The sequence below is a fragment of the Dasypus novemcinctus genome, chromosome 12 (genome assembly GCF_030445035.2).
Source record: "Dasypus novemcinctus isolate mDasNov1 chromosome 12, mDasNov1.1.hap2, whole genome shotgun sequence".
NCBI lineage: Eukaryota > Metazoa > Chordata > Mammalia > Cingulata > Dasypodidae > Dasypus > Dasypus novemcinctus.
This window is the reverse complement of record NC_080684.1, coordinates 103,169,970-103,193,646: the sequence shown is the minus strand read 5'-3', so window position 1 is coordinate 103,193,646 and position 23,677 is coordinate 103,169,970. Positions and strand designations below refer to the sequence as shown.

Genomic DNA, 23,677 nt, shown 5'->3' with positions numbered 1-23,677 from the left:
CCCAGGCCCCCGGCCCCCGGCCCCCCGGCCCCCGGCCCCCCGGCCCCCGGCCCCCGGCCCCAGGCACTGCCAGGCCCCGCCCCGCCCCCAGGCATTGCCAGGCCCCGCCCCAAGCACTACCAGGCCCCGCCCCGGCCCCGCCCCGCCCCCAGGCACTGCCAGGCCCCGCCCCGGCCCCGCCCCGCCCCCAGGCACTGCCAGGCCCCGCCCCGGCCCCGCCTGGCCCCGCCCCCTGGGTGCCGCGCCGGGGGCGGGGCCTGGGCGCCGCGGCGAGACGAGCCTGGCGGCGGCGGAGTGAACCCGCGGCGTCGGAGCGAGCGGCGCGGCGCCACCATGGGGGCCCAGCTGAGCACGGTAGGCGGGGGCGGGCGCGGAGACCCCGGCGCGGGCCAGGCGACGGGCCGGCCCAGACCCTCGATCCCGGGCTGTGCCGACTGCCACGCGGCGCGGGGGCGCGGGGGGCGCGGGGGCCCCTCCCGGGCCCTGCTGGCTGCGGGGCGGCGGCCCGCGGGGACCGTGACTCACGCCGGACTGGTCACCGCTCGGGGGCGTGGGATCGCGTGCCCGGCCGGCCCACCCTTCCTCTCCCCCTGCCCCTCTGCATCCCCCCTCCCCCTCGACCCACTCCCCCCTCTCCATCCTTCTCCCCTCCCCCATTCTTCCCCCCCATGCTTCTCTCCCTTCCCCTCTCCCTCCCCCCATCCCTCTCTCCTCTCTCTTCCCCTCCCTTTTCTTCACTCTCCCCCTCCCCTCCCCCTCTCCCGTCCCCTCCCCCCTTTGCCCCTCCCCTTCTCTCCCCCCCAGCCCCCTCCCCCGCCCCGGCTCCCGCTCTGGTCCGCTGCTCCCTGACCCCGCCCCCCTTCCCTCTCGGCCTCCGCCTGGCCTCAGCAGCCAGTAAGAAACCCGGGCGAGTGAATGTGTGTGAGTGTGAGCGTGCCTGCGTTTCTCTGGGTGTGACAGTGTGGAATATAATTGTGGGGGGGAGTGGATGGGTGTGAGACAGGAGTTTGTAAGTGAGCGGGACGGCGTGGCTGGGATGTGTAAGTGTGCAGGAGTGTGAGTGTGTGACGTTGCGGCTCAGACACCCCTGTCTCCAGCTTCCCCCAAGCAGTAGCGGCAGCTGTCCTGGGGGCTGTCCTGGGGGCTGTCGCTGGGCTTCCAGCTCTGGCCAGCCCAGGCAGGGAGCAGGCCCCAGGGCACGCAGGGCCCAGGGCGTGGGTGCTGGCACCTGGAGCCTGCGCCCTGGAGGGCCTCCTGCTTCTCCCTCTGGATCTGAGGCTCAGGTCGGCCCGAGGCCCCTGGCCTGGGCGTTGGCTCGGAAAGGTGTGCCCAGCCCAGGACTGGGACATGTTCCGGCCCAGGGCAGCCTTGCCTAGGGTGCACCTGTGGGCACGGCTCAGCCCCTGTGTGACACCCTGTGTTCCCCAGAAGTCGCCGTGGGTCACCCCTTCCCCCCTCACTGTCCACAGTCCCCTCGGCCCTGCCCCTCCCTGGCCCTGCCCCCTCCCCCACGGCGGCTCACCTGCTGGCCGGTGCCGGTTGGCTTTGTGCCCCCTCCCCCACGGCGGCTCACCTGCTGGCAGGTGCCGGTTGGCTTTGTGGCGCCTCCGCAGCCCTGGCACCTGCTGTTGAGCAGACAAGCAGCCCCTCGGCACACTCCCTGCGTGGGGGCAGAGTCCCTTCTGCAGGGCTCGGGAGGCCCGTGGGCTCCTTGCTGGCCTGCCGGGAGGGGTCCTGCTGAGAACACGCGCAGCGGCCCCAGGCAGGCGTCCCGCAGGGCCTCCGGGAGGGCAGGGGGCCGCCTAGGCGCCCAGTGCACGGGGCATCTTATCTGGGACGCACAGGCTTCTGGGAGCCTCCTCCCAGACGCAGGGGCCCGGCGGGGGGGCTGGCACTTGGGTCTGCCAGCCTCTGGTTGGGACTTCAGGGTCTTGGCCTTTTGTCCCGCAGTGTGGTCCCCCCACCGAACGCCCAGGCCGCTGCTGCTGCAGGTAGAGTCCCCAAGGCCCTCCCACTGCCCCTTGGCAGGTCCAGACCCCACCCCGGGACAGCAGGGCCGTCTCCCACCTGGAGGCCACCCCTGCCGGGCCGGCCAGCTCCAGTCTCCAGAGCAGGCGGACGGGGCGGCCCTGCTGTCCACCTGTCCCTTGTCCTTCCCCTCCCCCCACAGTCCCCGGCCAGGAGCCCCCCACTGCACAACTTCCTCTGCTCCCTCCTCCTTCCTCCCACTTCCCAGAGAAGGGGCCCAGGGGAGCTGGACGCTGAGATCTGGTGCGGCGGCTGGCGGTGGCAGTCAGGTAGGCCAGGTGGCCTCCTGGCTTGTTGGGGGCCCCGGCAGGGAGCTGGCCCCCAGGGGGGCTCGCCTGCCGGTCCCTCTCCCACCCCCGACCTGGCCTGGGCAGGGAGGACACCAGGGTCCCATGAGGGATTGTGGGTGGTGGGCAGCAGTGCAGGGTGTCTGGGGTATGGGGGGGCAGCTCAGCTTTGGGGGCCCCTGGGGCTCCCGGGAGGTATCCTGGAGGCAGCCTCGGACTCTCTCCCGTCTTTCCTTCCCCCACCCCCTTCTGTGTTAGCAGAGGCAGGTGATGGGTCCCCTGGAGGGGAGCTGCCACCCAGACCCCCCAGACAGCTGGTATGTGTCCATATGTGTGTGCTCATGAGCCCGCGCACGTGTGTGTGTACAGCCCAGCTGAGGAGGGGTGTGTGTGTGTACAGCCCACCTAAGAAGGGGTGTGTGTATGTGTGTACACGGCACAGTTGAGGAGGGGCGTGAGTGTACACGGCCCAGCTGAGGAGGGGGGTGTGTGTGTGTACACGGCACAGCTGAGGGTGTGTGTATGTGTGTGTGTGTGTGTACACGGCACAGCTGAGGGTGTGTGTGTGTGTGTGTACACGGCACGGCTGAGGAGTGTGTGTGTACACGGTCCAGCTGAGGGTGTGTGTGTGTGTGTACACGGCACAGCTGAGGGTGTGTGTATGTATGTGTGTGTGTGTACACGGCACGGCTGAGGAGGGGTGTGTGAGTGTACACGGCACAGCTGAGGAGGGGTGCATGTGTGTGTACACGGCCCAGCTGAGGGTGTGTGTGTGTGTGTGTGTACACGGCACGGCTGAGGGTGTGTGTGTGTGTGTGTGTACACGGCACGGCTGAGGAGGAGTGTGTGTGTACACGGTCCAGCTGAGGGTGTGTGTGTGTGTACACGGCACAGCTGAGGGTGTGTGTATGTATGTGTGTGTACACGGCACGGCTGAGGAGGGGTGTGTGAGTGTACACGGCACAGCTGAGGAGGGGTGTGTGAGTGTACACGGCACAGCTGAGGAGGGGTGCATGTGTGTGTGCACGGCCCAGCTGAGGGTGTGTGTGTGTGTGTGTACATGGCACGGCTGAGGGTGTGTGTGTGTGTGTGTGTGTACACGGCACGGCTGAGGGTGTGTGTATGTGTGTGTGTGTGTGTGTGTACACGGCACGGCTGAGGAGGAGCGGGCGCGGCCCTGGCCTCAGCAGCGCCTCCTGTTCACTGCCTGCGCCTGCGCTTGGGGTTGGGGCGTGGGCCGTGGGCCGGGAGGGTCCCCAAGCCTGCGCGGCCCCCACTGCCCGTCCTGGGAGCTTGGAGAGACCCCGCTTCCCGAGGCGAAGCCTGGCCCTCCACTGCTCCTGTGCCCCCCTTCCTCGCCCGTGCCTGGCCCTCCACTGCTCCTGTGCCCCCTTCCTCGCCCGTGCCTGGCCCTCCACTGCTCCTGTGCCCCCTTCCTCGCCCGTGCCTGTCCCCCCATTGGCCAGAGCCTCGGGTGGGGCCTCCCTGGCCTGCGTCCCACGGCCCGGCACGTGGGTGGTGCCCCCCGGGTCAGTGGCCTGCAGGGCAGGGCCTCCCCAGGTCCGAGTCTGCCTGCAGCCCACCTCTGCTCCCCACGGCCAGGGCTGCCCCTGGCAGGCAGGTGCCGTGTGGCCCTGCGGTGACGCCTGGTGCGCGTCCCGCCCCCGTGCGGGCGACAGCAGCACTTGGCTCCTGGACTCGAGGTGAGCTGACCAGGCTGCCGCCTGGCCACTGCAGGGCGGGGGTGGGCTGGTAATTGCCCGTGGCATTGCCCATGGCTCTACCCAGCTCTGCAGGGCCCCCTGTTGACGTTTGTCACCTGCGCCTCTTGGGGCAGGTGTCCGCTCAGCGGGCTTGCAGGTGGGAGCTCCCAGGGGGGAGCCAGGCTCTTAGAGGGCGGTGGCTCCTGTCCTGCTTCCGGAAACTTCCAGACCAAACAGAAAGGGTCCGAGGGACTCTGGGGACTGGGGGCTTGTCGTCACACTGCCACATTCCTCAAGGGTTTTACTGAGCCCTGGGGAGACGGCGGGGTGGGGGGCACGGAGAGCCTGCCCTGGTGGGCTCCCCGCAGGCTCCGTCCTTCCGCCTGTGCCTCCAGGCGCCCAGCTGGAGCTCGTGGGTCCTTTCCACGGCCTGGACCACCCCAGGGAGAGACGCGGGGTGAGCCTCCCGCCCCCCTCGGCCCCCTGAGCCTCAGGATGTCGTTGTTCTGCCTCCCGGGCCTGGGGGAGGGTCTGCGGGCGAGTGCAGGGGGTGCACTTGGAGGACGGTGAAGCAGGGGTGCAGACGGCCGGCCGTGCAGGGGGAAATAAAGCTCCAGGAAGTGCCAAACGGTGGCCTCTTAATACCATTTTGAGTTCCTTCCAAGGCTCCCAACAACGGGGACTTCCTGAGCAGTGCCTGCACTTCTCTTTGTCCCCAGGGAGGTGGAAGGGCCTGTAGGAGGAGACTGCATAGAATGGCGCTTGCTCCTGGGAGGCAGAGAGGGGCCAGGGCTGGGGAGGCCGGATTAGGTGGGCAGGGAGCAGTCAGGGAGGGCTTCACAGGGGAGGTGACATTGCAGCTGGGCTCAGGAAGATGAGAAGGAGTTGGTGGCTGGATGAGAGCAGAGGCAGGGCGTTCAGGGTGGGAGAGGGGAGGCGTGCAGAGCCTGAGGCACGGGCGTGGGGTAGGAGCCCAGGGTTGGGCCATCCTGCAGGGCCTTTGGGCGTGGGCACTGGGGAGCCAGGGTGGGTGTTTGAGGGGGGGTGGAGTGGCCTGTGGGTCTGGGCAGCTGGGGCTGGGAGCAGGAGCTCGGGCCTCACTGCCGGAGGCGGGCTGTGGCTGCAGCATGGCAGTGGACATAGGGTGGGCGCCAGGGCGCTCAGAGGGCGGCGGCTTGGGGAGAGCAGGGCGGGCCTGACCCGAGCCCTGGCCGACCCCTGGCAGGCTGTGCGGCCCCGGGCAGGGCTCCTCGCCCTCTGCCTCCAGAGGCAGGGATGCGGTTTCGTGGTGTGGCTTGTGCGGTGGCCTGCGGGGGGGCTTCAGAGTGCTGGGAGAGGTGCTTTTCCTTTCTCCGCCTCGTCTTCTTATCTGACACTTGGCAGGAGCCGCAGCTCCTGAGGCTGGGGGCATTGGAGGGCGAGCCTGGTGACGGGGGTCCCACGTGGAGCAGGGCCGGCGGGCCGCGGCATGCGGTGGGCTGTGGGGTGCAGTGGGCTGCGGCGTGCGGCGTGCAGTGGGCCACGGCTGCGGTGACTGGGCCGTCGCACTTGCTCCACGCACGGCTCCCCCTGGCCTCCCCCCGCCCCCCCCGCCCCCCAGCCCCGACTGAACTGAGGAAAGCAGGCCCAGGCAGGACTTGAACCCAGGTCCTCCCATCCGGGCACCATGGCCGCTACCCAGGATGGGGGAGCCGGCCCGGTTCACCCAGGTGGACCAGCTGTTAACATTGCGCTGTTTGCTCATTTCTCTATAAACACACACGTGTATCTGCCTGTGTCGTGTGTCCGGCGTGGACGTGTGACGTTTTTTGAGCCATGTGAGAAGAAGATTGGCCGTTTGAAGGGGCGGTGGCGGGAGCAGGCCAGGCCTGCAGTCACCCCAGGGCCCTGGGGAGCGAGGCCTCAGCTGCACCCAGTGGGGAGGCCCTGCCTGGGGGAGCATCTGAGCCCCACAAAGGGTCTGTAACCGCAGCTGGAGCTGCGGGCGGTTTGGGGTGGGGCCGGGTCTGGTGTGGAAACGGAGCCGGCTCTGCCCTTTGCTCAGGTATCCCTCTGCCAGGTGGGCGTGGACGGAAGCGCCTTTGCTTGGGGCCCATGTTTCCTTGGGTTACAGGCCTCTCTGACCCCGGGCTCCACCTCTGTCCTCACCTCCTCCGGGAGGTCTCCACAGGAGGTCACTGAGGCCAGAGGGGCGGGCCCCTTGGCGGTTGGGGTCCTTAGCTCTTGTTTTGTTCACATCCCACTGGCACGGTGGGGGTGGGCGGGCTGCACCCACTCTGTGCCAGGCTTGTCCTGGGCCTCGTGGCGGCTGTGGCAGGGAGGGCTCAGATCCCGCCTTCCCCCTGGCCTCCAGGTTGGGGAAGGTGGAGATGCAGCCAGGTGGCTTAGGCCGTAGCCAGGGAGCCCTTCTCAGGGTGCTGGGGGGCGGGGAGGCCTGGCAGGGCATCTGGGGGTGGGGAGCAACGGGGCTGGGCCCCGGGAGGTGCAAAGCAGCTTTCTGAGCCCTGAATAGCGCAGGGACCACTTCCAGGTCAGGGCTTTGCAAATACACTGCACTGAAAGACAGTCATACCTGGGCCCACAAAAGAAGCAGAAAGGCCTCCGTGTGAACGGGGGACTTAGCTGTGAGCTTCCTGGCAGCCAGGGTGAAAAGGGGGAACTTGGAGAGTTATGATAAGAGAACACACATGGTCATTTGCAGGGAGTACCAAATTCAGGGAGGGTACCCTAGGGAAGGATAAGCAAACGAGCCGTGCAAACATCTTTGAGGGCTAGTGTTTTATGTAAACTTTTTTGGTTGTCAACTTGGTCTTTGAACCACCAGTTTGGACTCTCCTCACTCCCCCTTTTTAAAAATTTTCCCTCCTCCCTTGCAGCTTGCTTGCTGTCTGTTCTGTGTCCATTTGCTGTGCGTTCTTCTGTGTGTCTGCATTTAAAATTTTAAAAAAAATTGTTCCCTCCCCTTGCAGCTTGCTTGTTGTCTGCTCTCTCTGTCCATTCGCTGTGCACTCTTTTGTGTTTTAACTTGTCTCCCTTTTTGCTGTGTCACCTTGCTGAGTTGGCTCTCTGTGGCATGTGGGTGAGCCTGCCTTCACAAGGAGGCCCTGGGACGCGAACCCAGGGCCTCCCACATGGTAGACGGGAGCCCAGCTGGCTGAGCCGCAGCTGCTTCCCTTGCCCCCTTTTTGTTTTGAAATAGTTTCAGACTTACAGAAAGAATATTTAAAGCTACCTTTCACCCAGATGGACCAATTATTAACATTTGCATTATTCGCTTTACTTCTTTTTCTATAAACACACATATAAATGTGTATCTATATTATATATTAGGTGTGTACATATGGTATAAGTTTTGAGCCATGTGAGAGTCATTGCAGAGATGATGGCCCTTTGCCCCTGAAACTCCAGTGTGGCCCTCCTGAGGGCAAGGACGTTCTCTTGCGTAACCACTGAACATCCAATCAGGAGAGTAACACTGGCATACCGCTCCATTCGAGCCTGTGGATTTTGCACATCTCGCCAAAGTCCCGGCGTTGGCCTTTATAACTTTTGCCTGGCCTGGGATCTAATCCAGGGCACACGTTGCTCAGTTGTTCTGCCTCTTTGGCCTGGGGATTGTTCTCCAGAGCTGCCCCAACAGACTCCCTCTGACTTGGTGGCGTCAGCCCTCAGGGCCTCTTCTCTCCCGGCTCCAGAGGCCTCAGTCCCGACATCCAGGCTCGGGCAGCCCTGACCCCTCCGACAGCGCCGGGGGCCGGGCCTCGCCAGCTCCCGTGGCTCCCGTGGCTCCCGTGGCTCCAGTGGCTGGCGGCTGCGCCCCCCCCAGCCCTGCCTCGGTCTCCGCGTGTCCTCTCCTCCTCTTAGGAGGACACGTGTCATAGTTGACCCGACACGATCTCATCTCGAGATCCCTAACTTGATGATGGGTGCGAAGGCCCTTTTTCTGAATAAGGTCACATTCCCAGGTGCCGGCGGCCTTACCTTTCGGGGGTCCCCCATTCGGCCCACCCTGCTTTCACGGGCCTCTCCCTGTTTTCCGCGGCACTGGCATTTCCGCAGAGAGTCTGGAGGAGGCCCCGCGGTTTCCCAGTGGCCGCGTCAGGCGGGTGCCTCTGCAGGAAGGCGGCGGCGTGTCCTTGGTGGCGGCGTGTCCTCCGCGCGGGCTCGCTGGTGACGGCGCTGCCCATTGGGCTCTCCTCTCTGGACTCGGTCCGAGGTACCTGAGGCCCTTCTCAGCTTCTCACCTGTGGTCCAGGTGGGTGCAGGTGCCCGAGACCAGCTCCCAGAAGGCTGGGGGTGGCTGCTGTGTGGCACCTGCCCTGGGGCTGTAGGGGTCCTCTCCGGAGTGGGCGAGGGGCAGGCCCGGGGCCCACGACCCCAGGGAGTACGGTCGATGTTCCCCATTTCACAGACGGAGACGTTGAGCCCAGAGAAGCTGAGTGGTCTGCCCAGGGACAGGAGCCGCTAGTGAAGGTGGCGGCCTGGTTGTCTGTTTGCAGGGGTGTCCTGTTTCCCCGGTAAACCCTGAGCGGTGGGCTTTGTGGCCTTAGGGTCTGTGCGAGGCTGAGACGAGCGGGGCGGGGCGGCCCGGGCCTGGTGCTTAAGAGCACGATTTGGGGGAAGCAGACTTGGCCCAGTGGTTAGGGCATCCATCTACCACATGGGAGGTCCACAGTTCAAACCCCGGGCCTCCTTGACCCGTGTGGAGCTGGCCCATGCGCAGTGCTGATGTGTGCAAGGAGTGCCCTGCCACGCAGGGGTGTCCCCCATGTAGGGGAGCCCCACGCGCAAGGAGTGTGCCCCATGTGGAGAGCCACCCTGTAAGGAGAGCTGCCCAGCACAAAAAACTGGCAACCTGCCCAGGAATGGCACCTCACACACAGAGAGCTGACGCAGCAAGATGATGCAACAAAAAGAAACAGGGATTCCTTGTGCCGCTGACAAGAATATAAGTGGATGCAGAAGAACACACGGTGAATGGACACAGAGAGTAGACAGTGGGGGAGGGGGGAGAGGGCAGACAAATAAAAAATTAAATATTTTTTTTAAAAAAGCATGATTTGGGAGGCAGATGGACTTGGGCTCAGATTGCTGCTCCCCACCTGCCGGCTGTGTGACCCCAGATGAGTTGCCTCCCCTCTCTGAGCTCAGTCTCCTCTGTAAAGGGGCAACAACAACAGTACCTACTTGGTGGGGTTGCCGTGTGATGGACAACTGTGTAGTGCTCGCTCCCGGGCGGCTGCTGGCCGTGGTGTCAGAGCTTTAGGGTCTGCACCTCGGAGCCCTGTGGAGCACCTGGCCAGGTCAGAGAGGGCCAGGGACTTGCCCAGGGCCACACAGCCTGCGAGGGACAGAGCTGCTGCCAGTGCCCACCTCGGCTGCCCCTGACACCTGAAGGCCGGAACCCGGGGCACAGGGAAGCTTGTGGAGAGCAGCTGGGGCTGGTGACTCGGTTTACCCACCTCTCCCTGGTTGGTTCTCTTTGTAGCAGGCTCTGCAGGAGAGCAAGGAGGAGGCAGTGTGACCCCAGGGACTGGGTTCAGTGACACAGGACACACAATGCCAGTTGGTCAGGGAAGGCCCGTCAGGGATTCCGAGTTATCTGTTTACCTGAAGTAGGATATGACATCACTTTGTAGGGCCAAGAAACTTGACCGATTACGGGAGCACGGGTGTCCCGCCCGCAGGGTTCCGTGCAGTTGCTTGGGATCTTGCCTCCGAGCTTCCTGGCAGCCAACTGGAAAAGGACCCTGTTCCGTAGCTTTCTTTGTAGCCGTTCTCGGGGGAAGCAGACGGCTTGGCCCTAAAAGAGCTATTCCTCCAGGGGCCGAGTGCGAGGACGGAGTCCCGTGGAAGCGCAGAGCTGGGTTCCGCGAGGCCGGTGTGGCGGCTTGTCGGGCGGGCGCCGTCCCCGTTCCCCGGCTGCTCGTAGAAGCGTCGTGCAGGGTGGCTTCAACACGGGGCCTCACTGGCTCACGGTTTTGAGGCCAGGAGGCGCCCAAACCTGGGGCGCACGGTCTCCCCGAAGGCTGCGGCACCCCGGGTCTGCCTGCTGGTGATCCGTGGGCCTCGTTTTCCCGTCTTGCGGCAGCGCCTGCCCCGTCCTCTTCCGGGTTGCGCCGACAGCCCCCCCGGCCGCTCCCTGCGCGCCCCCTTCATGCCCACTTCCTCGGCCGCCCCCACCCAGCTTGGCGTCACCCTAACTGGGAACGTTTTCCGAGGCCCGCGGGCCCAGAAACGGGGACATGCGCAGTCCCCAGACGGAAGCCGGGGTTGCCTGGGCGAGGCGGGGGGCGGGGGCGGGCGGCGGGCACCCCGCTGAGGCCGCGCCGTCCTGTCCTGCAGCTGGGCAATGTGGTGCTCGCGCCCGTCTGGTTCCTGTACAGCCTGCTCAGGAGGATGTTCCAGCGCTCCAGCCCGGCCATCACCCTCGAGAGCCCGGACGTCAAGTACCCGCTGCGGCTCATCGACAAGGAGGTGGGTGCGGCTGGTGGGGGCGCGGCGGGTGCCCCGGGGGCGCCGCGCGCGGTCAGCGTCACGGCACTTCTCGAGCCTCTGTGTGCTCAGCGTGGTGCCCTCTGGGTGCGTCCTGTTAGCTGCCCATTTGACAGATGGGAAGAGTAAGGCGAGGCCCCTTGCCAAGGCCCCGGTGAGTGGCAGAGTCGGGATCTGAACCCAGGTCTCTGACTGCAGAGCCCTTTCTCTGAGTCACACTCACTGTCCCACAGAAGGTCACAGTGGGAGGGGCCCTTTGGGGTTTGGGGTCCAAGTCCCCGTTGAACAGATGGAAAAACAGGGTGAGGAGCAAGGTCGCTGGAGGTCACCCTGAGTTGGGTAGAACCTGGGCTCAGAGCCAGGCCTCCCAGGGCTTCCCGTCCAAGCGTCCAGCTCCCTGGAAAGACGACGCGCCCCACTCTGTCCTCCTCCATCCCAAGCGTCATCTGCCCACGGCCTGGCACGCAGAGTGCCCGGTGGTCGGCGCTGTGTGCCTGGAGCAGCTCGCCGGCCCCCGAGCGTGAAGAGCCGTAGGGGCTCCTGCGGCCCAGCCGGTCTTCCCCTGGCCCCACGCCACCCTGGAGGGGCCGCGGTGCCTGGCTCGGGTTCCGGGCCCCGGCGCTGCCGCACGCTTGGCCGTGGCTGCTCCGCTCTCAGGGCCTTTCGGGGCAGCGGCCTCCAGAGGGGGGCCCTTGCCTCAGCTCAGCGCCTCCTGGGCCAGGCCCAGCCCCCAGGCCGCTCCTTCAGCTGGCGGCAGAGGGGCCCTTCCCTCACCTCCTGGAAGTTTCGGGGCCACCTGGCAGTCCCCCTTTGGACCCGGGGTTCACCCCACCCCGCCCCCTCCCCGGTCCTCGCGCGCGCAGGAGCGTGGCAGCGGTGTCGCTTCTCGCGAGGACGCTCAGGAGCCCGGTGTTGGGGGTCCGCGGCCCCTCTGCCCCCGGCGCGGGCCAACGCCTTCAGGCCTCTCTTGGCAGATCATCAGCCATGACACACGGCGGTTCCGCTTCGCCCTGCCGTCGCCCGAGCACGTCCTGGGCCTCCCCGTTGGTGAGCATGGCCGCACCCCAGCCTCACCTGCGCGGGCCGGAGCGGTGGTGTGCCCCCGATAGGGCAGGGAAGGCTTCCTGGAGGAGGTGTCCTCAGAACGAGAGCTGGGGGCGGGTGGGCTGCAGCGTTCCGGGCGGTGGCACCGCTTGAGCGCAGGTGTGGAGGCGGGATGCCGGGGTGTGGGAGCCGCGGGCGGGGGGCGCGCGGAAGCCGGCGCCGGCAGGGTGGCCCCTGGCCCAGCGCCGCCGCGCCTCCCGCCGCAGGTCAGCACATCTACCTCTCGGCGCGAATTGACGGCAGCCTGGTCATCCGGCCCTACACGCCCGTGTCCAGCGACGACGACAAGGGGTTCGTGGACCTGGTCATCAAGGTGAGCTCCGGGCCGCGGCCACCGGGGGGCCCGCCCGGTCCCGGTGCCGCAGTGGGCGGTTCACCCGGGGTCCCCGAGGCCCGGGGCTGGGCTCGGGCTGGCCTCGCGCCAGGACCTTTCACTGAGAAGAGGACGCCAGGAGGGAGTGCGGTGCGCAGAGCCGCCTGCTCTTCAGGACCGCCGTTCCGCGGTTAGACGGCCAAGGCCGGGCCTCGGGGGGCCCTCTGGGGGCTGGGGCGCTGGGCGGCAGGTGGGCACAGGAGCTGGGGCGCCGTCCGGGGCTGAGTCTGGCCCCCCTCGTTGCAGTAGCCGCGCCCTGGGGTCGACCCGGGGGTCCTTCCCGAGCTTTTCTCCGCACAGCGTCCCACAGGCCGAGGGGCAGAGTGGGAGGTGCCTGCCGGGCCGCCTCTCTAGATGGGGGAGGGGGCCGGGGGCCATCATAGTGGGGGTGGTATGAGGGGGTGGGCGCAGCCATCAGGAGCAGCGGATAGAGGGGCCGGGCAGCCGGCGAGGATCTTCAGAAACCCCGGGCTGGGTGGGGCGGTGGAGCAGTGGCGGGTGTAGCATGGTGGTTTTTTTTATAAAAATTGGAAGTACGAGCTTACCGCGGCAACCCTGGTTGGCTGGTGACGGCCACCGCAGGAGAAACAGCTGGCCAGGGGCGTGGGCGGCCCTTTGCTGCCCAGGGAGAAGCCGCCGGGCCAGGCCTCCTGTTCTCCCGTGCAGCCCCTTCTTGGCTGGAGGGTCGGGCCGAGGCCCCGCCTGGCCGCGACCCCGAACCTCGCCAGGTCCCGGCTGGTGTTAGAGACTTCAGGATGGACGGGAGCTGGCTCTGGCCTGGCGTCCTCCTTCGCCTGGGTCCTTCGGAGCCACACGCCTGGGTTGGCGTCACTTAGATGCTGTGCTGGGGGCTGGGGATTCGGGGTGCCCCCGTCAGCCTGGCCCCTCCCTGGCAGCCTGTCTCTGGTTGGAGAGAAATAATCGCCCAGAGAGGTCAGGCTCGAGTCATGTCATGCCCACTCCAAGTGGCCCCAGAGCTGGGGACAGGACAAGGAGGGCTGTGCCCCTGAGCAGGCGGCAGTGAAGCGGACGTGTGAGTGGCCGAGCGGGTGTCAGTCGCCAGAGGACGAGGAGAGAAGTGTCCAGGGCAAAGGCCCTGAGGTCGAAGCGGGCGACGGATCGAACGGCCCGAGGGTGGCTATGGGGGCTGACGTCAGCGGGCCCAGGCCGCGCAGGGCCTCGGAGGCCCCTCTGAGGGTTGGGGCTTGGTCTGCAGCCCTGGGGGACGTTGGTGGGTGTCTGGGGTCCATCGCTGCCCGCTGTGGGCCAGGTGTTGTGGTTTCACAGGGAGGATGGAAAACTCATGGGTGCCCCTTGGCTTTCTGGTTTCCTTGGCCCCGGGCACGCTGCATTCCCGGCATGGCACTCGTGCCCAGGGTGGCGTCCCCTGTCCCCTCCGCTCTCTGCCCCCCACAGCATTCCTGCTTGCCCCCAGGCCCGGCGCCAACGCTCCCCCTGCCTTCCCCAGCCCCACGCGGGGCGAGCCGCTCCCCCAGCTCTTGTCCGTGTGGCCGCAGCACTGCCCTGTTCCCACGGCGGTGATCCCAGGGGCCCAGGGAAGGGAGCTCTTCCAAGAGCCTCTCGGGGACAGTGATGTTTTGTTTTGTTTTGAATTTATTTTTCTCCCCTCCCCCGCTGTTGTCTGCCGTGCCCATTTGCTGTGTGTTCTTCTGCGTCTGCTTGCATTATGGTGCGGCACTGGGAAACTGTCTCTTTTTTGTTGTGTCATCTTGCTGCGTCAGCTCTCCGTGTGTGCGGCGCCACTCCTGGGCAGGCTGCGCTTTTTTCGCACCGGGCGGCTCTCCTTGCGGGGCGCACTCCTTGCACGTGGGGGATGCCCCTGTGTGGCACGGCACTCCTCGCGCGGCAGTAGCACAGCGCGGGGGCCGGCTCATCACACTGGTCAGGAGGCCCAGGGTTTGAACCCTGGACCCTCCATATGGTAGGCAGATGCTTTATTAGTTGAGCCACGTCCGCCTCCCGACAGTGATGTTTTGATGACCGAAAACAGCACAAAATGGAAAGAACAGAAAGTTCCCCCGGAGGGGCGTGGCGGAGCAAGTGCAGAGCTTCCCTGGCGCTGAAGGGGGTCTGCTGGCAGGAGGTGGCCTCGGAGCGCGGGGTGGACGCCGCACGCGGAGCCCTCCGCGACGTGGACTCGTCCACGGGGCTGGCGCTGGGCTCCCCACGGGCGCAGGGCGGGGAGCCTGCTGGGGGCACGGGGCGTGGGCCGGCCACTCCTGCCCTCGTGACCTGGGCTGGCCTGGGGCTGAGGACGGCAGGTGTGTCTTGCAGATTTACTTCAAAAACACCCACCCCAAGTTTCCTGCCGGAGGGAAGATGTCGCAGTACCTGGAAAGCATGAATATCGGTGACACCATCGACTTCCGGGGCCCGAATGGGCTCCTGGTCTACCAGGGCAAAGGTGATTGGGGTTGGAGCCCCCGGGGACCACGCGGGTGTGGTCAGTGAGTATGAGTGCTTGGGGAGTCCTGACCACTTTTGTCTGGAGGTGATGCCAAGCCGTTTTCTCTCTGGGCCTCAGTTTCCCTGGCTGTATAGGGCCAGTGCAGGGATTGCAGGCTGGTTGTCCTGCTGGGGGCACATCCGGCCCAGCTTTGTTCAGTGTCTTCAGCATCTGGAAACAGACAAGCGATAAGCCTGTGCTGCAATCCCCCAGTCCTGGTTCCCACTGCTCCTGCTGCCAGAGGCAGCGAGGCCCTCATCCTTACACCCCCTCTGGCGTTTGAGTTTGGGACCCTGGGCTGCAGCCCCTGACCCAGCCGAGTCCCTGAGGGAGGGGTCCTGGTGTCCCCACCCGGTGCGGCTCTGGTCGTCTGGCTGCTGCCCCAGACCCTTGCAGGGGGCCTCCCCAGCCCGTCTGAGCCCCGAGCGTGGCGCGCTGGACAGCTGGCCCCACCCCTCGCTCCCTCCCAGGGAAGTTTGCCATCCGCCCGGACAAGAAGTCCAGTCCCGCCATCAAGACAGTCAAGTCCATCGGCATGATCGCGGGAGGAACAGGTACGTGGGGCCCCGGCCCCTCCCGGAGCCTGGCAGGTGGACGCGGCCCGGCGGGCGAGTGCCGTGAGCGCGAGGGGCTGGCCGTCCTGGCACCGCGGTGGCGCTAACTCAGCGGTCACGGCCGTCCATCCTGGCACTGCAGTGGCGCTTGCTCAGTGCGCTGGGGGTGGCTGTGGGGTGCGGCCTGGCTGGTGAGCGCTGTGGGCTGTGTGGGGCTGGCTGTCCTGGCACCGTGGTGGTGCATGCTCGGCAGTCAGTGTCGGCCGTCCTGGCACCGCGGTGGCGCCTGCTCAGTGCATCGGCGTCAGCCGTCCTGGCACCGCGGTGGCGCCCGCTCAGTGCGTCGGGGCCGGGCTGTTTTGCAGGCATCACCCCCATGCTGCAGGTGATCCGCGCCATCCTCAAGGACCCGGCTGACCACACCGTGTGCCACCTGCTCTTCGCCAACCAGGTCAGTGGGCGATGCCGCAGGGTGCCCGCTCGTCCTCCGAGGGGCACTGTGGGGGCCCAGCGGCTCACCGGCGCCCCCAGTGTCCCCTGCCCTGGCAGCCTCTGTGGCACTGACGCTGACTCCCACCCTCAGCCCTCGCCCTGCCAGCCGCAGCCTGCCCTGAGGCCCCTGAAGGCTGCGCCCCGCCCCCGGGCCTGGCTCCCTCCCTGGAGGGTGGGCTTGCCCGCGGGTCTCCCGGTGTTCGGGTTTGGTGACTGCACGCGTGGACCTGATGAAGTGACGTGCTTTTGCGGGAAGGCCAAGATGAGAACCCCCAGTGGCGTGGGTGTGCCCAGGGCCTCTGCGCCTCCTTGTGCTGGGTGAGCGTGTCCCCAGGGCCTGACCCGGGCCGTGCTCTTCTCCTGTGAGGACACGGTGCCCGGGGGATGGCCTTGCTGGAGGTCCTTGGGCGCAGGAGGCCCTTGTAGATAAAGCTCCAGTGGAGGGTGCAGCGGGGGCAGGGAGCACCTCCCCCTCCCCTCCCCCTCCTCTCTTCCCCTCCCCTCCCCTCCCCCTCCTCTCTTCCCCTCCCCTCCCCTCCCCCTCCTCTCTTCTCCTCCCCTCCTCCCTTCCCCTCCTCTCCCCTCCCTCGCCTCTCTTCCCCTCCCCTCCTCTGCCCTTCTCCTTCCCCTCCCCTCTCCTTCTCCTCCCTCTCCCCCTCTCCCCTCCTTCTCCCCTCCCTCTCCCCTCCCTCTCCCCTCCTCCCCTCTCTCCCCTCCCCCATTCCTCTCCCCCCTCTCCTTTTCCCCCCTCCCCTCCCCCCATCCTCTCCCCTCCCCTTCTCCTCCCCTCCTCTTCCCCCGACACAGCTGCACAGAGCTGCCGACCAGTGCAGGTGGCCCTGCCCAGGCCCAGGGGTGGAGAGAGTCATTTCTTTGTCGTGGGTGGCAGGGAGGGAGGTGGGCGGCAGTTAGACTGGGCGGTGCGGGGCTCGAGTGTCCCTGGGGCCTCTGTCGGCTGCTCGCTCCCTGGCTGCGGGGCAGTGGGATCGCCTCTTGTAGCAGTGGACGGAGGCGCAGAGAGGGCTGTGGCCTGGGTGCCCGTGCTCGGGCCAGCCGCGTCTGGCGTGGGAGTTGCGGTGTGCCAGGCCAGGCCTGCTTGTGTGTCGGGCCCGGCGGGGGCCGCCCCACGCACCCAGGGCTGGGCAGGGCATGGGGCGAGGGGAGGCGGGGGCTGCGTGCGTGGCGGCGCCCCTGGGCGTGCAGTGGGCTGGGTACTGGGGAGCGGAGAACAAGCGTCTTCCTTGCCTCCCGGGGAGGGTCTCCCCCCCGGCCCCTGCCTGATGGCCCACGAGGTCAGTCATGCCGCACCTGGCCCAAGGGCCCTGTCTGTCTGTCTGACCTGCAGACATGGGGTAGATGTGCGGGACAGACAACATGGGGTATGTGCGTGGGGCATGGGCCGATGGCTCTCATCAGAAATGGAGAGATGGGCCAGGCCAGGTGGGGAATCCGAGCAGAGCTCCCTGCTGCCTCCTGGGGAGTCTGGGAAGGCTTCCTGGAGGAGGCGGCGCCAGGTTGAACTCAAGGGCCGCGAGGAGCTGGTGGGTGGAGGAGGCCCGGGGACCATGGGGCCCGGCAGAGACCAGCTTAGGCAGGGCTATGGGGGAGCAGGTGAGATGGGGGGGGGGGGGCCAGGGTCTGAACCTCCCAAGTTACGGGTGAGGCGCCAGAGTGTGAAGACCTGCCCAAGTCCACGGGAGCCCGGGCGAGCCCTCCTCGGAGCTGTGCCTGCCGTCCGGGTGCCGCGCCCGCCTGTGCCCGCCTGTGCCCGCCTGTGTCCGCCTGTGTCCGCCCACCAGGAGCTGCTGGCGTGTCCTTCCCGCCTCCTCTCTGGGTCCTGGCGTGGGGCTCCCGGACTCGCGCTGAGCCTGCGCCTCGGGGTGGTGAGGCGGCCCCTGGGGGTGGGCATCGCTGCGGGGCTCCCTCCCTGAGCCGGGGAGCGCGCCTGAGCGTTTTCGGGAAGGCCTGTGAGGGCGGCGGCAGCGGCGCCGGCCATCCCGCCTGACCCCTCGGCCCACTGTCCCCGCAGACCGAGAAGGACATCCTGCTGCGGCCCGAGCTGGAGGAGCTGAGGAACGAGCACTCGGCCCGCTTCAAGCTCTGGTACACGGTGGACAAGGCCCCTGACGGTGAGCATGGCGCCCCGGGCGGGTGGCGACGCAGGACTTACCCCGTGCTGAGCCCAGCACGGTGCCGAGGCTGGCGCGCCTGGTCCCAGCGCCGCCCGCCGGCCCTGGGGGACGGAGGTGGCGGTAGCCATCTCGCAGCAGAGTCCCCGCGCCACGCACGGGAAACGCCAGAGCCGGCCTCGCGCTGGGTGCCCGCCTCCAGGGCCGAGGCCTTGCCCACGCTGCCCCGCCGGCCGGCGCCTCTCCTGGCCTGGGCTTCCTCGGGGGCCGGGTCTCGGGGCGGGGGCCACTGGGCCCCCTTTGCGGTCCATACCCCGTCAGGCACTTGGCGTCCATGGCCAGCCCTGGCGGGGAGACACTGGGCGGCTGCCCTCGTTCTCCCTGCCCGGCTGGTGAAGGTCTTGGCCAAGGTACACAGGAGGCGGTGAACGGGGGCTGCGGCCCCCCAGACCTGAAACGAGGCTGCTCTCTTGAAGTAGCAGGAGGATCCCAGTGTCTTCACTGTGAGAGGCGGCTGCCCGGGCCTCCCCGGGGTGCAGGCCACGCAGGCTTCAGAGCGGGGAGACTCCAGGGAGTGGGGGGCCCTGCGGCGACCCGAGAGCCCCTGCCCGCCCGGCTGTGGGCAGTCCCGCCGTGCAGGGCCCAGCCTTGCCGCTCTCCGAGAGGACCTGAGGACCGGGAGGGCCGTGGGCAGTTTCTCAGTGCGGACGCTGGCCGTTTTTGAGGCACCCTGTAGGCCCACGGGCACCCGCTTTGCAATCTGCAGGTCCCGTCCCATCATGCCACAGTCCCCCAGAGCACCCAAGTGGGGGACACTCGCCCCCCCGCCCCCGGCCTCCCTTGGAAAGCGGGCAGAGGCTCTGGGGGCCGAGGCCCGTCTCTGAGCTGGGTTGTCCGCGCCCGGCTCTGGGGGGCGCTGCCCCCCGAGGTCACCGAGTCGGGCGTCTGAGCCTCCGGCCAGAGCCAGGCCTGGGCCTGGGTGCACCTGTGGACTGGCCCCTGGGGGTGGACAAACGGGCCGCTGGCCAGGTAGGGGATTACAGAGCACGGGGTGGGACTGGGCGGTGGAGCCAGGTCAGGGCTGTTTGTCTCGGCGCTTATCCCGTCCCCATGTCCCAGTCAAAAGAGGACAAGGAGCATGACTGCAGGTGTGGTCAGGGCTGGCCTCGTGGGTCCCCGTGCCCTTCCCCTGTGCTGCCAACCCAGGCCGGGCCGCAGGAAGGGCCGCCGCTGCCCCCTGGTGGTGGCATGGCAACACGGCGGCCAAGGGCTGCCTTCCTGGGATGGGTTTTTTCAAAAAAATATTTATTTATTCTCCCCGCCCCTGCCCCCCATTATCTGCTCTCTTGTGTCCATTCACTCTGTGTTCTTCTGGGTCCGCTTGCATCCTGCGGCACTGGGAATCTCTGTCTCTTCTTGTTGCGTCATCTTGCTGCGTCAGCTCTCCGTGTGTGCGGCGCCACTCCTGGGCAGGCTGCGCTTTTTTCATGCAGGGCTGCTCGCCTTACGGGGCGCACTCCTTGCGCGTGGAGCACCCCTACATGGGGGACACCCCTGCGTGGTATGGCCGTCCTTGCGTGCGGCAGCACTGTGAGTGGGCCAGCTCACCACACGGGTCGGGAGGCCCGGGGTTTGAACCCTGGACCCTCCATATGGTAGGCGGATGCTTTATCAGTTGATCCACGTCCTCTTCCATGGGGATGGTTTTACCAAAAAAAAAAAAAAAAAAAAATAGCCAACAAGAGGTACAGTTGTGTAGTCGAGCATCTTCAAATTTATTATTGCCCTGACCCACAACCGAGTAGTTGGAGCTTTGCAATAATGTTAGTGTGAGCTGAGCTTCCAGAAGTTGGGAAGGAAACTGGTAACAAGCCAGCACAGCTGTGCCCCGCCTTGTTCCAGAAGGGGCCTTAGGCGGCTTAGGAAGACTCGTCTGGTGAGTCATAGTAGTATAAATGGAAAACGGGAGTGAGAGGAAAACAAGGGCAGGGCCAGAGACAGAATTAGGAATGAGGTTTTCACAAAAATGTAGGCTCTGATGCACAGCTGCCAGGGATGGGCCACTTATGGTATTCTGAGCTTCCCAGCAGCCAAGGTGAAAGCAGAGATGTGGTCAGTTACCTCACTCACAGTGTACATGAGGTAAAGAGGACCCCGCTGCCCAGCACAGGTGACTCTTCTTGGTCATGCAGTCAGCAGGGGGCCACCCTGGCCCCTCCCACTCCTGGGGTCCCCCCACTGGGTGGTTACAGTTTGGTGCAGTGAGCGTTGAGCATCCAGGCAAGGTCCCCTGTAGTTGGCCAACGCCCCCCTCGCCTTGGATTCTGCAGCTTGTTTCTGTTGGTGCTGAGAGCTTTAAGCTTTCCAGCAGCAGAGCCGAGCCAGGTGACCGTGGACTCTGCTAGAGGGACGTGGGGCAAGAACCGTCCCCCAGCCTCAGCCAAGCTGGCTGGGGCCCTGGGTGTGCGGCAGCCCTCCCCGGCGGGCCTTGGTGGCCAGTGTCCCTTGGACTCCTCAGCCGCTTCTAGCTCCTCCCTGCTCCTGCCCCCGCCTCTCTCTGCCCCCTATTGCAGCGCCAGAACCCAGCCACAGGGTCTCTGGGTGGGCCAGCCTACCCATTGCGGAGCTCGGGCTGGCCTGGCACAGGAGGAAGGGGCTGCCCCTGGGGTCCATCTGCCTCCCTGGGGGATGAGCTCCCCGAGCCTTGCTCTGCAGGTGTGGCTTGAGGGCGGCTGGCCCCGCTGTACCCCGGAAGGACCACTGTGGAGGTCGGTGAGCCTGCCCCCGGCTGCCCCCGCAGGCGGTCTGCCCAGGAAATCCCTCCCGGTCCCCTCGGGCCGGCCATGAAGCCCGCTCCGGGCCTGGCCCTCTCTGGGTGCGCTGAGTTAGGCCCGTGGACGTGAGTGCCAGGCGGATGCCTGGCCCCTGAGCCGCGCTGCCCCCCGAGGGTCTGCGGGCACCGGGGCCTCCATGCGGGCAGCCGAGTCTCCAGTTGCCTGAAGGCTGGGGCGTGTAGCCTGACAGCGGGGTCGCGGGGGTGCGGCTTACCCTGGCACCAGGAGGCAGGGGGGTGTTTGCCGCGCGGGCGCTGGCCGGCCTCTTCCCGGGGAAGGGGCCCTGCCCCCCTTGCCCACTCATCCAGAAGTGTCAGGGCATCTAGCAGGACCCTCAGGGAAGGCAGGGGCCACCGGGCGGCATGATCCCCCAGCCCGGGAGGTGGGCAGGTGGGGCTGAGAGCACAGAGGGAAACTGAGGCCCGAGGAGGAAGTCCGAGTCGGCTGGGCATCGCCTCTCCCCCTCCCCCTGCCTGGCCCCCCCGTCGTCAGAGCAGACCCCTGGGGTTCTCAGGCCTTGTTATTCGGGGAGTAAAAAGAAGGCTCGGGAGCTTGGGAATCCTGGAGGCACAGACTGTGTGTGTGTGCGCGTGTGTGTGTGTGCGTGTGTGCACGTGTGTGCATGGGTGAGAGCGCGGGGCAGGCCATGGAGCAGCTGACGCGTGGGGCCGGGGCCTGGCGCTGGTGTCTGGCCCTGCTGCCCTCGCTTCTGCACCAGCTCTGGGAGCCCAGCTGTGGACGAGGGTGGGTGGGCATGCTGACGGGGTGGCGGCTGGTGGCGGAGAGTGGTGCCCACCAGCCGGGGCAGGCCCAGGTTCGGGCCTCTCAGCTGCAGGTGGCTCTGCCCCTGCCCTGTTTGCCACGTGGTGGCTCTGAGGGCCACGGGAGAGGCCGGATGGGAGCCAAAGGCTTTGCCAACTGCAAAGTGCGGCGCCGGGCCCACAAAGGGCTTCCGTTCTGCCTTTCCGGCTGCTGGCCCGGGTTTGGGGGGCAGGTGCCGTCGGGGTGAGGGCCGGCTGGGCCGGACCTCCGCCCCCTCCTCCAGTGAGCGCTGGTGGAGGGGAAGGGAGGGCTCCGGGCCCACGCCACGCGTCCCTTGGCCTCTCCCCGCAGCCTGGGACTACAGCCAGGGCTTCGTGAACGAGGAGATGATCCGGGACCACCTCCCGCCCCCCGCGGAGGAGCCGCTGGTGCTGCTGTGCGGGCCCCCGCCCATGATCCAGTACGCCTGCCTGCCCAACCTGGACCGCGTGGGCCACCCCAAGGAGCGCTGCTTCGCCTTCTGAGGCCCCCCGCGCCCGCCCGCTCCTGCGCTTGCGCTGCCCGGAGCTGCCCGCGCCTCCCGCCAGGCCCAGAGCCCCCGGCCTGGGGTGGTCGTCCAGCCGGGCTGGTCCCCAGGGGCGCCCTGGGAGCCGGTCCTGGTTTGGGCGGGCCACAGCCGGGCCCCCCCCAGAGAGGCCTGGCCCTCCCGTCCTCGTCACCGTCCCGGCGCCCACACCACAGGGCTGAGCTGCCAGCCCCGGTGCCCTGCCCACCCCCGCGCCCCGGTGGTGGCCCACGGTCGGGAGGCAAATGTGGGCGCCCGGCTTCTGTCCTGCCGCCCCTCATTGCCGGCCTCAGGGCCCCGGGCCCACCCCGACCTTGGGGGTCTCAGCTCCAACACTACATGAGACGCCCTCTTGGAAGAGGGGTTTTGGGGGTGAAAGCTGCACCCCCCAACCCCAGGGCCCAGGCAGGGAGCTGGTGTGCAGAGGTCCTGGCCCAGGCCTCCGGGCTGGCACGCGGCCTTCCCTGGAACCCCAGGCCTGGCACGCGGGCCCCCCCATTACCCCTGGGCTGCCTTGGCGCTGGGGCAGAGGCCGGGGTGCCACCTCGGAGCGCCGGGCCCTGGCTGGAGCCACCAGCCCCTACAGCGGCGCGGGCGGCGGGCACCCGCTCCCTCGCCCCAGGCCCGCCGTCCTGCCCTGTCCCAGCGGGGACAGACCTTGAGCTGTGCCTCTTGTCCGAGGGACGTAGAAACACCCGGCGATCTAGACGTGGTCTTTAGACGACAGCTGCATTAGCCTCTTTGCGTATCGGCTTTTTCAGAGTCATTTATGAGTAGACGAAATTTGAAGTAAAACTTTGCTAATCTGAAGCCTGCGGCTCTCGAGGCTCTGTGGCCGCGTGGGTGGGTGCGTGGGGGCCGAGCGGGCGGCGCCACGGGCCCAGCGCTTAGCCCCGCTGCTGTGCCTGGGTTCGCCCTAGGGAATTGGGGAAGTACAGAAAAGTAGATGCAGGGGAACCAACGCCTGACGTCGAGGCAAACGCTCCCGTTGGATGGGAACCGCGGCGCGGCGGCGTGCCCGCTGCTTTGCCCTGGCACGGGACGAGCCTTCTGGACTCCAGCACGGAGGGGCCATGGTTGGTGGAGTCCCTGCCGCTGGGCCTTTAGGCGGTGCCCATTAGGGAGCGCTGTACGTCCCAACACGAAGGGGCGCTGCCTTCACCCACCTCGGGTGACTCCTCTCGGGAGATTCCTGCGCAGAGCGCCAGGCAGGACGTGGCACCGCGTGCGGCCTGGGAGCCTCCCCCAAGCCTGGCCGTGCCATCTTGGCCGCATCGAGAGGTGCCCTGGACAGTGCCAGGCGCTGCCCGTGCTCTGGGTGTCGCCCCGGGCCGCCCGTGGGGAGGAGGAGATCTGGAGGACCGTGAAAGGCCTTCAGGTGGGGGGGCCGGGGGGCTCAGCCCTGTGCAGGCCCGAGTTGTTCCCTCGTTGATGCTGGCGTTGTCGCGGCACAGGGGACGCCCAGACGGGCCCTTCCCTGCTGCGTGGCACTGGGGTTCTGTGGGGGGGTGGGGGGTGGGGGAGGACACGACATAGCACGAGGTCGCGCATAAGTGGCAAACACCAAGATAGAAACTGGTGGGGGCAATGAGACAGTGCGGGAGAGGGCTGCTCCTAAAATGGGGGCGGCAAGCCCCGGGAGTGATGCCTGGGGGGTGCAGGAGGAGCTGGCCCTGCGGGGCAGGTGTTCACGGCAGGGAGAGCAGCAAGTGCAAAGCCCTGAGTGTGGAGCAGCTGTGTCGAAGAAACTTCCAGAAACAGCTCGCAGAAGACGGGGTTGGAGGGCACCGTGGAGAGGAGGTTGGAGAGGGAGGTTGGCACTTGAGAGGAGTGGCCGCCCGTGCGAATGCCCTGGGGCAGGGACGGCCCAAGGGACACGAAGAC

The 23,677-nt window shown here is 67.0% G+C and overlaps 1 protein-coding gene across 2 annotated transcripts; it reads left to right on the top strand.

Annotated features, from left to right (window-relative positions):
* The first annotated feature begins 250 nt into the window (after positions 1 to 250).
* CYB5R3 (cytochrome b5 reductase 3) lies at positions 251 to 22,603 on the top strand. 2 transcript variants are annotated; one of them, XM_071219094.1, is made up of 10 exons: positions 251 to 354; positions 10,364 to 10,495; positions 11,488 to 11,560; positions 11,824 to 11,930; positions 14,286 to 14,415; positions 14,928 to 15,011; positions 15,377 to 15,462; positions 17,303 to 17,386; positions 17,533 to 17,632; positions 21,580 to 21,892. In XM_071219094.1, exons 1-10 carry the CDS (start codon positions 334 to 336, stop codon positions 21,750 to 21,752), a joined length of 990 nt encoding a protein of 329 aa, XP_071075195.1. In that variant the 5' UTR covers positions 251 to 333; the 3' UTR covers positions 21,753 to 21,892. The 2 variants fall into 2 exon arrangements, with proteins under 2 accessions (XP_071075195.1, XP_058164860.1); XM_058308877.2 differs by lacking the exon at positions 17,303 to 17,386 and having other exon boundaries at positions 255 to 354; positions 21,580 to 22,603.
* Positions 22,604 to 23,677: the final 1,074 nt, after the last annotated feature.